Here is a 15,820-nt window from a genome sequence, read left to right as displayed (position 1 = left end):
TGGGGCAGAATTTATGTGTCCGGATATACCGACGAGAGAGAGGGGGAGGGAGGGAAAGTGAAGGTGCGGACGCCATCTTGGTGTAGGGCAGAGCGCAAAATGGTGAAGTCTTAAAGGGGCAGCCACCCAGAGCTGAGAGGCTGGGCTGGGGGGAGTAGGAGGACAGTGCCCTCGCCTGCTGTGGCAGTACGATGGGTTCCAGAATTCCTTTTTTTCCCTAAATAAAGAGATTTACCTTTTCATTAAGGTGTTGTTGTTTTTTATTTTGTTTGTTTTTTGTGGATATGAGTGGTATCAGTATCAAAGCTATTTAGCAGTAAGAGAACAAATACAATTTAAATACCATAATTTACCACTTTTCCTTTTAGAACCAACTTATGCAAAGTAAAATGTGCTGAAAACCCAATTCTTGATCTCTAACTACTGTCCACCAAATGAAGACCACTAAAAACTTGGCATTTCTTTCCTCACCGCAGGAAGAGTGACACAGTGAGGATTTATCCAGGAGCAGTTCTGTGGGACCTGAGAAAAACAGGGCAATCCTCCTGTGGTTATTTTCATTCAGCTGACTCATTTGTCCAGCACTGTTCTTTTAAAAATTCATAAAGGATGCTTCAAAGGCATTCATTATAATGTCATTAGTGCACAAGAAGCAGCACGGGGCACTTAAGTGCAGCCAATTTGGACTGGTGGAAACCAGTGGCTGCTGCTACGGTAAAATAAGCACAACTGTGGCTTTCTAGGAACGTGATGGGTCTCAGCCCCACAGCAGTGGGATTTCTCCTGCCAGTGTTGGAGATGCTCACAAGCTCAGGGCAACAGTGGGGTTTTGGCAAACATGACATTAAGTGGGTGCATTAAGTGCACTTAAATTAACACTTGCTTTCTGTGGTGCTTTAACCAGACATTAAAGTGGAGTTACACATTACTGTTGAGCCAACATAAAGGCTAAATCCTGTCAGAGAAGGTGGAAGCTCACACTCCCTCCTGTGGCCCTGGTGCTATCCCAGGGCCCAGCCAGCCCACCAATCTGACAGAGATGAGCCTGCTTTCTGTCAGCAGGGCTTTCTGCTGGTATGGCCCTTCTCCAGGGTCTATCCTGGGGTCCAACAAGTACAGACGATCTCAGCAGGAGGGATGGAGCCCCCAACTGCCTCAGGATGTGCTGTGTAAATCCTTGTGGCAGCAAATACAAGCTGACCTGCCACTTGTTTGTTTCAGTGTTTGGAAGTTTAGCAAACAGAGTTTGTATCTGCCTGCACAGAAATTCCCACCCTCTTAGTCACAGTGGGCCCAGCAGCAGAGTGTCGGGTCAGGAACCAGGACCTCTGCACAGCAAACGTCAGTGCTTCCTTCCCCATGCCTCACTTTTTCCTACTGTGAGAGGGAGACAGTAATCACTTGGAAGAGTGACACGACCTGACTCATCAGTGCACGCAAAGCTCGGTCGCAAAAGGGAAAGGGAAGCCGAGAGAGGATGATTTGCTCCTTACACCTCACTTGAGCAATGGCCACCTCTCACAGAATTGATAGAGAATGGAGCTCTTGTATCCCTGCTGACGCCTCATCCGAGGCTGGGGTCTGTCTCAGAGACCACACACAGCCACACACAGCTGCAGGGCCTAGCTTTAGCCTGGGTGATAATCCTTTGATGAACCCCAGACCTCCTTTACCCTGCACAGTCCCCCCATTGGCGCATCGCAGCCCAACTGCTGCCCGCAGCCTCGCAGACTCCTCCCAGGAAGTCCCAGCAGCAGATGAAGCATTTCAGGTCCACGGAGAAGCCGGCATGCATGCAAGTTCAGCCCGGGCACCGGGGCCGGACTTCTGCAGTGTAATGCAGCGTGGCCCAGCTTGACGTAAGTCGGTTTTGCCCCCTCTACTGCCCCTGCTGAGGGGCCAATGCATGTGCCCTTTCTGGCCGCTGCTTCTGCATCCGCCCAGCGCTCCCATTGTGCCCCGTGCCGTGGTGGCTGCTGGGCTCCTGTGCCCCCAGAGCCCTCCAGGTGCAGCCTGGCAGTATCTGGGCAGCACTGGGGTGGAGGAGACCGCAGGAGAGACGGGTCCTTGCGGTGACCTTTTAGCTGTGCCCCGTCCTGCTTGGCTGGCTCTTTGCAGGGAGCACAGCTACAGCACCGCCTGAAAACCCAACGAGGAGAGAGGATCCCTGAGCTTTCCCCAGGCTTTTTGGCTCTCCAGTGACTGACCCCACTTTCAAAACAGTGCTCAGGGCTGGGGAGGGGAAGCAGAGTCCCTTTCCCCAACCCCAGAGCTTCCAGTGCTGCTTCCAGCTCCTTGCAAGAGCCTCGAGCACAGCACCCAGGCACGCTCTGCAGGTCGGTGCAACCCAGTAAAGCCCTTTTTAATGCCTCCATTTTGTCAACTGCAGGATTAGTTCTTTTCACACTGCCTGTCCCAGCTCCTGTCCTCTGCACAGGAACAAGGCAGGTATTGCACAGCCCCAACAATGCGCTATACCCCTTGTTTTCCCTAAGTCATGCTCCCAGCTGGGCAAAGAGGTGTTAAACTGGCTGGCAGCTGCTTTGTATTTGTGTTAAAAGTAACATACGATGCAGAGTGGTCTCACATCCTGCACGATGGGCAGTGCATCCAGCAGTTCCTTATCTGCAGGCTGGCCAGCTTCAAATCTGGTGGTTTTTTTATTATTATTATTATTATTATTATTATTATTTTGTAGCAGGATAAATTAACCTGTAGCTGGTGAAAATAAAAATGCATGCATCCTCCAGACTCACCCCTTTTATCTAAAGCATCTAACAAGGAGGTGTTATTTTAGCTTTAATACCATGTGCTTCAGCAATGCTGAGGGGGCTTGAAGTGAAGGAATGGTCTGTTTTAAGCACAGAAATTAGTTTGAGAAATTAACTAAAGAAAACCTAGACACCCAAATCCATAAGCATATCTAAGGCCCTTGTTTCCCTTGAAAGCCCCAATGGGCAGAGTGTCTGAGCAGCATGGCCAAGCCACAGCCCCAGCAAGGAAGGTAAAGGTGCTAGGGGAGGAAGGCAGAGGCTGGTGGCAGCAGGGATCAAAGCAAGCAGATGGGAATGTAGTGTTGGAAACCCTGTTCCTGGGGGATGCCTTCTTGCTGGTGTCTATACCCCAGTGCAGAGGAGAGCATGAAAACGGGGGAGAGGAGCAGAAGCTGTGCTTTTTCTTGTGACCCTGCCCTCTGTGTTGCAGGCACAAAGGGCAGTCTCAGCCCTAACTGACATTGCAGTGACAACACACACAGCCTCTGGGCTGCATTTACTACCTGGAGTGCAAAAACTCAGCCTTGGGTCTGGATTTGCGCTGTGTCCCCAGGTACACAGAGCCTTTGCTTTGTGCCTGCAGTCAGGGAGTGATTTTCTCATCCCTTTGCTTTGTGTTTGGGGCCAATGCAGGTCTGTGCTGTGAGACTGCAGGAGCTGTGGCATGCTCAGGAGAGCAGGACCGTTTCTGCGTCACTTCTTACTGGAGAGGAACTGCAGCGCTGGATATAGCTCGTACTGCAGCCAGGTACTGAATGCCCAGCATGGCTGCTTCTGGCCTGCAGCCCAGTCCTCGGCTCAGGCTGCATCTTGTGGAGCCAGGGAATAAGCCATGGCAGTGGCAGTAGATAGCATGTCAGGAGAAGTCACACTGCTGTGATCTCCTCTGTAGACAGTTATTTGCAAGTAGCGTGTTTGCAGGGAACGCCTCACAAGCATGAGAATACACTTTATAAGGAAGAAAGCTCATTGTTTGTGGGATTGCCTCACCTGAAGGCATTTTCTACTTAAAGCCTCTTGGGTTGCAGAATATTTTGGAAATGAAATATCAGCATCCTCCTGGAGAAAGAAACTTGCAGAGCAAGAGAACAACATGAAGTGGGGAGACAGTGTTAGAGGGCAGAGCATGGCTTCAGCTGCTCATTCTGCAAATCACTGTCCTGCCTAGCTGCTGGACAAATTGCAACTGGAGGATCACTGTCAGTTTGAGGAGCAGAACAGGCTGAGATGGATGTGAGGGCTGCATGGCTCTGAGCCTGTGTTGCTCTCCAGCACAATGGGCAGCCATGCAGGGCAGCATCACGCAGGCTGGGGATGGGACAAGGAGGCATCAAGGGAAGAAACTTTGCCATTTCCATTTCTGAAAGGGTGTGAGCCTTTCCTCCAACTGGCAATTTCTAGACTTGTAGCACCTTATTCCTGCTGACCCCATCACTCTTGCCAGTGTCTGACCTGTGGCCAGCAGCAGCCCCACCATAAAAAATACAGCACTGGAGCTGTTAATTTTTAACCCTCAACTATCTTTTACTTTCCAAGCCACAAATACTCTTACTCCCACCAAAAACAGCTGAGGCACAGGTCTTGCTGGCTGCAATGCTCATAAGCTTGTGTAGCAAAGAAAGAGAATAGGGGAGAGGCATGGGGCTCCCCTATACCCAAAGAGGCCCGATTCCTGATCGCCCTTGGCTGGCCCACGGGGGAGCACAGAGTCCACTCACTGCCCTCTGAAACACAGAGCTCCTTGCATTAATTTGCCCAAATCCCCAACGAAGGCTGGGTTATGTAACGAATCCTCAAGGATTGTAAAGTCCTCAAAGAAACGTTCTTGGGGCACTTCTCAAAGGCTGGGGCAACTTTGCAGGAAGGGCAGCAGCAAGCAGGTAAGTGAGGAGTTACTGCAGGGGAGATCCTATATCCCCCCATCATCCTGACAGATCCTCTTCCTGCACATCCTAGCTCCACATCTCACATCTTGGCTGTTCTCATGTGCCTTCCTTGTCTGTGTTTAAATGCATTTTACTTGCTGTGGTAAAGATAATTTTCTTGGCTCAATGCTTTGCAGATGCACTGCTCATGTCCCCATGCTGGCTTTTCTTGGTGCATTAAGCATAATTTGTCTCCAGTTTCCAGTCCCCTCCCTGTCTGGTTGCCTTTTCTCCTGTGCTGCTGAGTTATTAAATTCTGCCTCTGCTGCTTTTCATCATCCTTGTGATAAATCCCCCATCAAGGACAGCAGACTTCTCCTGCCATGCTTATCCAGCTGGAAAGAGGCTTTTGCTCTGCACGCTTTCCCCTTCTAGCCCCATAGCCATGAGGCACATGGATATTAGACACCAAAAGGCCTGAGGGCCTGGCAAAGAGATTCTTATGATGGGGGAAAACAGACACTATTCAAAGCAAAACTCTGAGGTTCAGGGTTATTGGCCTGGCTGTTAGACCCTGGCTGAGCTCATTTGACTCCATGCTTTATTCCAGCTGGAAACAAGGTATAAAACATCGCTAGTACCCCAGTGAGGGTACCTGCTGGGTGAGCAGAGATGGGAGGGCACAAATACGAAGGCAACCCTTCCAGGAGGGCACATCCCTTTCTCTCGTGGCCCCACTGCCACTGGTGAAAGCTCCAAGCTCTCCTTCTCACTCTTTGCAGGCAAAAATGTCAAGGCCAGTGCAAGCCCGGAGGCTGGAGGGAGTAGATAAGAATATCTGGTGAGTTAAGCTTCTACTGGGCAGTTCCTGCTTTACCCTGGTGGTCCTTGTGGCTTTAGGCAGCCTAATGTAATGGGCTTTGCTCAAAGCTGTGCTGCACCCAGCTTCAAGCTACAAAGCACTGATGAGATGCCGTGTGTGAGGTGGGCACTGAGGCCAGCCAGCCTTACCTTTGCAGACCTTTCATGATGCCTGAACGCAAATTTTTGCAGCTTGAATACCTCTGGTCTGTTCAGAATTGGTGTTGTCTCCTTCAAAAAGATTAAAACCATTCCCAGTGAGATAGTACCTGGCTCTGCTATAATTAATAGAGGTCTGAAATGCCCTGTGCTTGGGGCAGCAGTGAGGATGGGCCAGAAAACAGCCTTGCCATGGAGGCACCCACCTCGCTTCCTGCCAGTGAGATGCCAACAAGCAGAGCCAGTGCCACCAAGCTGCCCCAGGCTGCCCAGACCCTCTGTAAATGCTTACTGTTCTCTTCCTCCCATCTCTCTAGGGTGGAATTTGTAAAACTGGCCACCACCTACTCCACGGTGAACCTGGGCCAGGGCTTCCCTGACTTCCCCCCACCAGAGTTTTTGAAGGAGGCATTCAGCAGAGCCGTCAGCGGGGAGAAGCACATGCTGCACCAGTACACCCGTGCCTTCGTGCGTGGACAGCCTCCAGCTCGGCGGTACCGCGAGCCCTGCCCATCAGATGGGCCATGGGCAACACGTATCTTGGCTGGGCATGTGGGCTGGGTACCCCCAGCTGCTGTGATGGGCAGGTGGAAGTGACCCAGATCTGCATTAACAAACATCCCCTTCTTGTAATACCTTCCAGCTTTGCCTCTGTCTTCTTTCCAGAATCCTGCTTTGCCATTGCAGAGGTCAGGGTGGTAGTTACTAGTTTCTGAAATGCTCCTCTGACAGTGCTGGCTGGGCAAGGAGAAGCTGCTCTTATTTAAGCAGGATTTCTGTCACCTGCAATTGGCAGAGCTGGCAATAGCTGGGGTACCTTGCAAGGGAAAAAGGAGAGAATTGTTTCAGGAAGGAAACATGTCCCCGCTCTGCTTCAGGGACACATTGGCTGATGTGGAGGACCGGGAGACACAGGGTTTATTGCTAAATTGCCTCCCATGGCACAAAGCACCTGAGTATGTGAGGTGCAACCATCGTGGTAATGGAACCAAACCCAGGGCACTTGAGTACCCAGCCCCATCAGAGGGCTCATTCCTCTTTCAGAAGGCTTCTACCAGTCACTTCCCACCTGTTCCTCTCACCCCACAGGGCCATCCACCACTGGTGAAAATCCTAGCCCAGCTTTTTGGGAAGCTGCTTGGTCGAGACCTGGATCCTATGACCAATGTGATGGTGACTGTGGGGGCATACCAGGCCCTTTTCTGCTGCTTCCAGGCTTTCATTGATGAAGGCGATGAGGTAACCCCGGGAACTGGGCTTGTCATATGAGCAGCCTTTCCCTGGGAGAACTCTTTCTAGATCTGCTGGCAGCTGCAGCCTGTTTTTTTTAGCCCATTTGCAGAGCCAGAAAGGCTTTATCCGCACTTCTCTATCTGAGCTTCTAAAGGGAAAATCGCAGCAGGGCACAGACTCATTTCTGTGTAAGGCAAAACAATTCTTTTGTCCCAAGTGATGTTCTTCCCAATTCACTGCCCATTGGTAATGCATGTTCTCCATATTGCAATAATTGAGGGATTAAGATCTGAGCAGGGCCAGGAGGGTGCTGACATTCCCCATCTCTTCCAGGTGATAATCATTGAGCCCTTTTTTGACTGCTATGAGCCAATGGTGAAAATGGCTGGTGGGACACCTGTGTACATCTCGCTGAGACCGGTGAGTGGGTCAGAGCAGTGCCACTGAGGAGGGAATAGGAGCTGTATCATGGTGAGCAGTGAGTGGAGAGCAGAAGCAGCAAAGCAAGCTGAGATTCTCCTCTATTCTCTCTAGAAAGCTCCAAAAGAAGGAAAATTGATGTCAAGTGCAGATTGGCAGCTGGATCCGGCAGAACTGGCTTCTAAATTCAGTGAGCAGACAAAAGCCATCGTCCTGAACTCACCCAACAACCCACTGGGCAAGGTAATGCCTCTGGCTTATGGGGACAGCCCTGAGAGAGCACTGGGCTGCTCCAGCTCAGCCAGTCCTGTCTGAGGTGCAGCAGCAACTCCACCTTCCTGATACACAAGGAAGAGGGTTCTGTTGCCTACTGTGTGCTCAGAGCTGCTCGTGCTGCATCTCAGCTCCGCTCCCTGCCTGCTGCAGGTGTTCAGCCGAGGGGAGCTGGAGCTCATTGCAGACCTGTGTGTGAAGCATGACGTCCTTTGCATCAGCGATGAAGTGTACGAGTGGCTGGTGTACGACGGGAAGGAGCACATCCGCATCGGTATGGAGAACAGCGGGGCTGATCCTGGGCTTCTCCTGTGGGTACAACATCTTTGGGCAGCTCCATCCAGGAAAGGAACTGGGAATATAACTGGGGCCCCTGGCAATTGTAAAGGCTGCTTGCATGTACAGCTCTAGCAGGCCCACCTCCCATTAGAGCTGTACTTCAATTTCAGCCACCACACCAAGGATTTGTTATGGAGCCTTGACTTCTAGAACCACTGAGTTGTGGCTTCACAACATGAGATCTGGAGAAAAGAGCCTTTTGGCTTCCGTGAAACTGAATTTTATCCTCTGCAGTGTAAAGCCACAGTTTTCTGGGTGCCTCTAGTTTCGGGACATCCATTTCAGCATGATTTCAGAGGTCTCTTCTTTCTGTCTCTGTAACATGCAATTACCCTGTTGCAAGGAAGTAATATTGGCACCTCTGGGAACCCTCGGGACTGGTATATGGGAATAAAACCAGTTGATAATGTAGACATGCTGTTGAGAAATCTGCCTGGCTGCTTAGGGTGTGCCTTGGTGCCCACCCAGGGGAAAGATGCCATCATGGTCCAAAGAGACCATCTTGGTTCTGGTGGGTAAAGAGCTTCCACCATGTCACTAGCATAGCTCAGACATCAGCATGGCAGAGCCATCAGCATTTCTCTTGCTTTATTGCCAGCCAGTTTGCCAGGGATGTGGGACCGCACAGTGATCATTGGGAGTGCTGGAAAAACCTTCAGTGTCACTGGCTGGAAGGTAAGTTCCCCATGCAACACCTCATTGCCTCCCCATCCCTGTCCCTTTGCTCTAGATCACACTGGGCACAGCACTGAGGACAATTGCACACTTAACTTTGAGCCTCAGTTCCTCAAAATACCAATACTTTACAACAGCCCTGTCTGGAAAGTGTTACCAAAGCTTGAGGAGGCACCTAATCTTACCACCTTCCTCCTCCTCTCCCGGCCATAGGTGGGTTGGACTGTGGGATCCAACCGGCTGCTGCAGCACCTGCGTACCGTGCACCAGAACTCAGTGTACCACTGTGCTACAGCTGCACAGGTAAGGCAGCTCCTTGCAGCCAGCCCCACAGCCCCCGAACCAGCCGTGGCCATCTTCCCACTGCTTCCTCTCCCTTCACAGGATGCTGTTGCCCAAGGTTTCCAGAGGGAGCTTGAACACTATGGGAAACCAGACAGCTACTTTGTCCAACTGCCCAGGGAACTGCAGCAAAAGAGAGACCAGCTGGTCCAGAGCTTGGCTGCGGTGGGGATGAAACCCATCATCCCTGAGGGCACCTACTTCTTGGTGGCAGATATCTCCGAGTTCAGTGAGTTCTGGTGTTGCTTGGGGAGGGCAGAGCAAGGGCTCAGCTCAGCCTGGTACCACTACTAGGGACAGGAACCTGCACAAACACCATCCAAAGAGGGAAGGGACCACACATTCGAGCTCCCAGAGGCTGTGGGTTTGGGGTGGGGCACCCAGCCACAGCCTCTGTGCTGCTCCTCCTACAGAATCCGAAGTCCCTGATGTCCCCAGCTCTGATGAGCCCTACGACTCCAGATTTGCAAAGTGGATGATCAAGAACAAGGTAAATTTGTCTGCTCCTTTTTCACTGTGGTGACTGGGGGTGGGTTTGTGCCCTCACAAGGAGCCTGGAGCAGCAGCAATAGCATCAGTAGGCAATGTCCTCATCCAGGCTTGGTTTTAGGGTCACGGCCATGGTGCCTGGCAGGGCTGGGGCTCTCCCATCCCATGTGTGTGTCCTGCAGCCCAAGGGCTGGGGGACATTTGGGGTCTGTCAGGTTTCAACTTTGTCAGCCTGAGCAGAGCACCAAGGGCATCTATGAGCCTGTCTATGAGACTCGTGAACAACAGATCACAGCTTTGCCCCCTGCCCATGGCAGTTACATAACTCTACATCTTCCCCTCCCCAGGGACTGGCGGCCATCCCACTCTCGGCGTTCTACTGTGAGGCCCACAAGGACAACTACAACAGTTTCATCCGGTTCTGCTTCGCCAAGGTGAGACACATGGCCAAGGGCATCACAGCTGGGCATGGCCAGCCCACACCCCTCAGGTTTGGCTGTGCTTGCATTACATGAAACACAGGACAAGAACTGTTTGGGTTTTTTTGTACAAACAACAAATGTAGTGAGGGGAGACCTGGCTGGAGCCCACAAACTGAACCCCTGGTGTTTATTTAGGAGGATGCCACACTGAAGGCAGCAGATGACATACTGCAAAAATGGAAACTGGAGAAAACTGCTCCCTGAAGACACTGCAGAGGGAACCAGGCTCTCCATGGCTGCACTTCTTCCTCTTCCTTTACTTGGCTACAAACTTTGCTACATCCTGATTTTTGTGCTTTCAACCTCATTTTCTGTCAGACAAGTGGCTATGAGGCCTGCCAGGCCCAGGTCTGGGGGACACAGCTTTCACTGTGAAACAATTGCAAGCAGTGAGCCTCCATATGCACTGCCGCCATTTGGCATTTTTCCTTCACGCTTAAAGACTTTGCTCATCAGTTCTGAGATGTGTTCAACAAAACACAAGAGTAAGGATGGCTCCTGGTATCTTCTCCACCACCAAATTCTGAAAAAGCATTTCAGGACCTACCTGCAGGGCTACGCTGGGTGCACTGCAGGGCAGCATCCCCAGCAGCACTCACTTTCTTCAGGAGACTGTGTGGGGTCACTGCTCCCTCAGCAAGCTGATTCACACAGTCCTGAAAGCTGTAAACCCAGAGAGCTGATGTTTCCAAAAATTAGCAATATTCCCTTCGACTTTGGGAAGGTGAACATAGGTTCAGCAACTGTCTGCCCTCAGGAAATAGTTCTTTAAATGGAGCTTTGCTACAGCCAGCCTTGCCTGTGCACCCACACATTGCACCTACTCGATGCCTGGCAGCATCCCCTGGGCTGCAAAGCAGAACTGCAGCCTCTTGATGGGTGTATGCAGCAGGGAAGGAGAGCCGGGGCTGGTGGGACAACGGGAGCAGCATTGCAGCAGGTGGTTCTTGCATCATTCTTCATTTCAAGCTGGATAAAAGCATAGGTTGTGATCAAAAATTGCACTGGAGTCATGTGCAACATGAGATAAATATTTGTGACTGTTAAATTATTGAAGTTGAATTAATTGACGAGTAAATGTGTCTGTAATTATGGGGCTGATCTGCACCACGTCCCACAGCAGCAGCGCTGCAGGGCTTCAGCGTTGGGATGCAGCTCAGCAGCGCCCCACAGTCACCCAACCTGCAGCGCAACGCAGCGCACCCTACTTAACTCGCCAGGCCGCGCGGAGGACTTAACACTGCCAAGGCGCAGTCCTCTGTCCAGCCATTGGTTCACGTGACACCGGCTCCAGCCTATCTTAGGCGGGAATCGGCGCCCGCGGACCAATCACAGCCATGGAGGGGCGTGGCCAAGGAACGCGTGGGAGAAGATGGCGGACGGCGGCGCGGCGAAGCGGCCCAAAGGCGTGCAGGTGGGGCGGGGGGCGGTTGCTATGGTTACGGCTCCCCGAAGGGGAACGCGGGGGTAACGGCCGCTGTGCCCGCAGGTTGAGGACAGGAAGGTGAACTGGCGGCGCTGGAAGCAGGAGAGTAAGGCCGAGGGCCCCTCGCGGTCGAGGAGGGGAGCGGAGCTATGGGGGGACTCGGCGGGGTCCGGTGCTGCCTGCCCTGAGCGCTCCCGGCCCGGCCGTTAAGCGGAGGGGCTTCGTGTCCGTGCCAGGGAAAGCAGAGAAGAAGAAATGGAAGGAGCTGAACCTGCTGAAGAAGCTGGAAAAGCAGCGGGTGCGGGAGGTGGCAGAGAAACAGGCGAAGGAGGAACAGCAGCAGCAACAGCAGGAGGACAAAGGTGCAGCCGCTGGGCTGGCTGAGGTGGAAACGGTCCGTGGGTGCCGCGCACAGCCGGTGTGAACCCTGCTGACCGCCCTCTGCCCCCAGGGCGGCACTACACGCTGAGCGTGGCCCTGCCGGGCTCCATCCTGAACAACGCGCAGTCGCTGGAGCTGCGGACGTACCTGGCCGGGCAGATCGCTCGAGCATGTGCCATCTTCTGCGTGGATGAGATCGTGGTGTTCGACGAGCATGGAGAAGATGCCAAGTAAGGATGAGCTGTTTTGGTCTGCAGGAAGCGTCTCGTCTGTGTCCCTTCAGTCTTTTTTTTAGCTGAGATCGGGAAAGAAATGTCTGTACCCCAAGCAAGTGCTCCTGACACCAGGATCACAGGGGATCACAGGGCCGTCTCGGCAAAGATGGTCATTTACCTGTGCTGGAAGCTGGGATGCAGGGATGATGGAGATGCTTTAAAGGACTGGCACCTGTTCCTTCAGCTTCTCATCTGAACCTGTGCCTGTGTTCACTGGAAAGCACTGCAATGCTGTAGAATCCAACTGCCAGGTTGTATTAAAAAAACAAACAAAACAGATACATAAAGGTTAAAAACGACAACAACAAAAAACCCAAATAAGATCTTTGACTTGGAGAGTTCCAGATAGAACTTGTTAATATCTCTACTTCTGGAGCAGCCCTTTTCTAAGGTGGCCCATTTAGTTCTGTAGAGGGTAAGGGAGCTGCTATTCTTACATTAAGAGAAGGGCTTAGTCTTCTGGAGACCTGACCCTTTGGGGCTGTGCAGTCTTGTACTGAGGTCAGACTATTCTCTCTCTTTCAGGAGCGTGGAAGGGGAATTTGAAGGAATTGGGAAGAGAGGCAAGGCTTGTGTGCAGCTGGCTCGGATCCTGCAGTACTTGGAGTGCCCTCAGTAAGTCCACTGTGGTCAGATCTAATTGCTTCAAGGGTGGTTCAGTTTAACTGAAAGAACAGGAGGGACTTAGGGGAGCTAGGCATGGTTTTCTCTGTTCTTGATTCCTTTGGAATTAGTACAAAGCTAGGACTGACAATTTTTATATTTGAACCTTCTCTAATAACAGGTACTTGAGGAAATCATTTTTTCCAAAACATGGGGATCTGCAATTTGCAGGTAATGATTGAATTCTCTCTGTCTCAATCTGTTGATTCCCCCTCCGTGAGCTCTGGCTCCCATTTAGCATGGAATGCACAGAACTTAAAGTCTTTTCCCCACCATATAGCACAAGTGAGATGCTGTGCTCCATTGGAGAAGAGAGGGAGGAGGTAGCAGAGCAGCTGTACTTACATTTATGTTCCCATAGTCCATCTTCTGTCCTTAGTTGTTGCTTTCCTGTGTGCTGTTCCAGGGCTCCTCAACCCACTGGACAGCCCTCACCACATGCGGGTGGATGAGGATTCAGAGTACCGAGAAGGTGTGGTGTTGGACCGGCCATGTAAGCCAGGCAGAGGCTCTTTTGTCAACTGTGGGATGAAGAAGGTATGGCAGTGTGCAACCTGCAGATCCCAAAACAGCTTACCCTGGCACTCTGACATGTTTGAAACAGGCGCAGTGGGTTACAAGTATTGCTGGATTTTTGAGCATCCTGCTTCATAGCAGGCTGGGATGGATTTAATGCTGTTGCTGTCTTGTTCATGGCTGTTACGGGTTGTTCATGGCTTCCCAAGTTCTGGCAGGTCCATTCCAGCATGTTACTGCTTTGTGCTGGGTTTGAACCTCTGAGCAGCAAAATAAGTCTCAGGCTGATGACCCAACCGCTGTGAACTCGCTCAGCACAGACCCTGATTGCAGAGCTCCTCATTCCAGCTCTAGGCCAGAACAGTCCCCACCCTTTCTCCTCCCAACCTTCCTCAGTACCTCCAGGCTGCACTAACACTGCTGGTGTCTGTCTCTGCAGGAGGTACAGATTGACAAACAGCTGAAGCCTGGTCTGCGCGTCACCGTGCGCCTGCAGGAACCTCAGAATCCAGGTGATTACTGCTCCATTAGCATCTGTGAATTCGACTCCTGTTGCAGTTGGTCCTTCTGTGTAACAGCCTTCAGATCATTAATGTTTGAGGATACTCCACTGTGTTCTTTTTACTACATGTACAATTTAGTAACACCCTCCCCCTAGGTCCTATTTTATTGGGAAGAAATGTCAGCTCTTTGATCAACAATAAGTAGTCCAAGCGTGCTCACTTTCCAGAAGGCACCAAAAGAGTGGCTCTTGGCTGTGCAACAGAACGGTGCCTTAACACAGGAGAAACCTCAGGATGTGGCTGGTGAAATCCAGCTCTTATCAGGTGATTATTGGGGCTGTTCACCTCTTTGCTTCCCTTTCAGAAACTAAAGTACGGAAGGGCACTGTGGTGTCCTCACAGCACCCTCGCACGGTGTCTGGTTTGTACTGGGGTTACAGCGTCCGCCTTGCCTCCTGCCTCAGTAAGTGCCCAGAGGGTTTCTTTGCTTTTTACTCTGCAGAAGGATCTTAATCCCACCTGGGCTTCCACACCAATCTCAGCCCTACTGGGTACACTTCTGCTGCTTAAAATTCTTGTTCTGTCTCATGTAGCTCAAATCTGAGGGCTAAAATTACAAGCGTGAGTTTCCCCATTCATCCTCCAGTACTCTGCCCTCTACCTCCACATTACCACAGCTCTAAACATCCGCGTTGTGGCAACGCAGACAAGAGCTGGTTACCTCCATCTCCATTTCTGTGCTACCTCCCACTTGTCCACATCAACGCCGACAGTGACATCAGAGCTCAAGAGCCCCGCAAAATCCATTTCCACTGTCTTCTGATAGAAGGAAAATCATAAGCCATTCATCAAGGAATGGCTCTTGGTACCTGCTGAGCTTTGAGGTGCTGCAGTTGAGTGCCAGGAGATTCCTGCAGCAAGGGAATTAAGCAGGGAAAGGGCTTGTTCTTTAGAAGGTGCACAGTGGCACTGGAAAGCAATCATTTCTGCTGCTACCACTCACCTGTGAAGTGTCTGAGCTGCTCAGAAGGCAGCATGGGTGAGAGCACCACTATGATAACCACATTTTGTGTGTGTTTGCCAGGTGCTGTCTTTTCAGAATGCCCATTCAAGGAAGGCTACGATCTCTCTATTGGGACCTCAGAGCGGGGTAACTCTGTGGACCAGGTCACCCTCCCCTCCTTTAGGTCTGTATCCAAGTGAAAAAGAAGTGTTTATGCAAAGCCAATTCTTAATCTGCTTTAAGGTTCAAGGCACACAAGATGCTCCCCTATGTAAATCTTGAAACATCTGCACTGGCGTGAGGGTAAGAGCCATTCTCCCCTCTCACTCTGTCCCTATGCTCTCCCATAGGCACATTCTTGTCGTATTTGGAGGTCTTCAGGGCTTGGAAGCTGGGGTCGATGCAGACCCAAACCTGGAGGTCACTGACCCGAGCGTCTTGTTTGACTTCTACCTGAACACCTGTCCCAGCCAAGGCAGCCGAACCATCCGAACAGAGGTAAGGCAGGGGGCTGATGGCACTGGAGGTGAGCACAGAACATTTCTGTCCCTGGAAGGGACACACATCCAACCACAATGTTGTTCCCCACAGCAGTGCCTCAGCCAAGAGCCATTGGCTTGCCCAGCACGCAATTGAGGGCGGCAGTTCTGACTGCTCTTTGGTCTGTTCCAGGAAGCATTGCTGATCTCTCTGTCGGCACTGAGACCTCACATTGATGAGGCTGTGAAGACTCCCATTGACAGCTCAGAAAAAGAAAACCACTGACCCTGTCCTCCACTTCGGACTGCCTCTGGGCAGTAGCCTGTTGCTATTCAAACACAGAGAATCACTCCAGGAACCCAGCAGGGCCAGCCTTTGGGAAGCTGAAGATACAAAGTAAGTAAAGCCAGCACCGCTGCTCAACCAAGTCTCCAGCATCTCTGGACCATTCTGCTGCAACATCCAGCCAAAAGCTGGTCAGCAAACTGACTGTCAGCAATTCAGATGTCTTGGGTAGAGAATAAAACAGTACCAAACCTCCACTTCCTCGAAAGTCCACGTGTGAGCGTTTTGTGTTGAAGGTGAGCAGTCAGCATCCAGGTAGCTTGCATTCTGAGTGCCCCTGCAGCATTGTGGCCCTCAAGGTTCAAAAGTAGTAATT

At 51.5% G+C, this 15,820-nt stretch overlaps 2 protein-coding genes and 1 long non-coding RNA gene across 5 annotated transcripts; 2 read left to right on the top strand and 1 right to left on the bottom strand.

Annotated features, from left to right (window-relative positions):
• Positions 1–1,728: 1,728 nt before the first annotated feature.
• On the top strand, positions 1,729–10,982 carry KYAT1 (kynurenine aminotransferase 1). Of its 3 annotated transcripts, XM_052669588.1 has the most exons (14): positions 1,729–1,859; positions 3,408–3,522; positions 5,422–5,480; positions 5,977–6,127; positions 6,749–6,898; positions 7,226–7,312; positions 7,427–7,555; positions 7,739–7,859; positions 8,523–8,599; positions 8,813–8,902; positions 8,984–9,170; positions 9,355–9,431; positions 9,778–9,864; positions 10,048–10,982. In XM_052669588.1, the coding sequence occupies exons 2-14, from the start codon at positions 3,439–3,441 to the stop codon at positions 10,114–10,116; spliced, it is 1,368 nt and encodes a 455-aa protein (XP_052525548.1). In that variant the 5' UTR covers positions 1,729–1,859; positions 3,408–3,438; the 3' UTR covers positions 10,117–10,982. The 3 variants fall into 3 exon arrangements, with proteins under 3 accessions (XP_052525548.1, XP_052525550.1, XP_052525549.1); XM_052669590.1 differs by lacking the exon at positions 3,408–3,522 and having other exon boundaries at positions 1,735–1,859; XM_052669589.1 differs by lacking the exons at positions 1,729–1,859; positions 3,408–3,522 and adding an exon at positions 4,178–4,654.
• On the bottom strand, positions 9,964–13,108 carry LOC128074077 (uncharacterized). Its single transcript, XR_008202976.1, has 3 exons — positions 13,003–13,108; positions 11,867–12,238; positions 9,964–10,881 (listed from the first exon to the last, which is right to left on the bottom strand). It is a non-coding gene; the product is annotated as an uncharacterized LOC128074077 (long non-coding RNA).
• Positions 11,234–15,712, top strand: SPOUT1 (SPOUT domain containing methyltransferase 1). The gene is made up of 12 exons (XM_052669593.1): positions 11,234–11,326; positions 11,402–11,444; positions 11,575–11,700; positions 11,790–11,949; positions 12,520–12,609; positions 12,779–12,828; positions 13,064–13,194; positions 13,613–13,685; positions 14,041–14,139; positions 14,761–14,863; positions 15,030–15,177; positions 15,352–15,712. The coding sequence occupies exons 1-12, from the start codon at positions 11,285–11,287 to the stop codon at positions 15,442–15,444; spliced, it is 1,158 nt and encodes a 385-aa protein (XP_052525553.1). The 5' UTR covers positions 11,234–11,284; the 3' UTR covers positions 15,445–15,712.
• The last annotated feature ends 108 nt before the right edge of the window (positions 15,713–15,820 follow it).

The sequence above is a fragment of the Tympanuchus pallidicinctus genome, unplaced genomic scaffold (genome assembly GCF_026119805.1).
Source record: "Tympanuchus pallidicinctus isolate F22 unplaced genomic scaffold, pur_lepc_1.0 scaffold8, whole genome shotgun sequence".
Classification (NCBI taxonomy): Eukaryota; Metazoa; Chordata; class Aves; order Galliformes; family Phasianidae; genus Tympanuchus; species Tympanuchus pallidicinctus.
Note: the sequence above shows the minus strand (reverse complement) of the source record. Positions and strands in the feature narration are given on the sequence as shown.

What these genes read in the sequence shown, in the direction of transcription:
- KYAT1 (XM_052669588.1), top strand. Translation starts at nt 3,439, where the DNA reads ATGCTCAGGAGAGCAGGACCGTTTCTGCGTCACTTCTTACTGGAGAGG. An exon ending in ACTGTGCTACAGCTGCACAG is followed by an intron (nt 8,903 to 8,983) that starts GTAAGGCAGCTC and finishes CTCCCTTCACAG; the next exon opens with GATGCTGTTGCCCAAGGTTT. An exon ending in GGCAGATATCTCCGAGTTCA is followed by an intron (nt 9,171 to 9,354) that starts GTGAGTTCTGGT and finishes CTCCTCCTACAG; the next exon opens with AATCCGAAGTCCCTGATGTC.
- SPOUT1 (XM_052669593.1), top strand. Translation starts at nt 11,285, where the DNA reads ATGGCGGACGGCGGCGCGGCGAAGCGGCCCAAAGGCGTGCAG. An exon ending in TCAACTGTGGGATGAAGAAG is followed by an intron (nt 13,195 to 13,612) that starts GTATGGCAGTGT and finishes CTGTCTCTGCAG; the next exon opens with GAGGTACAGATTGACAAACA. An exon ending in GCCGAACCATCCGAACAGAG is followed by an intron (nt 15,178 to 15,351) that starts GTAAGGCAGGGG and finishes GGTCTGTTCCAG; the next exon opens with GAAGCATTGCTGATCTCTCT.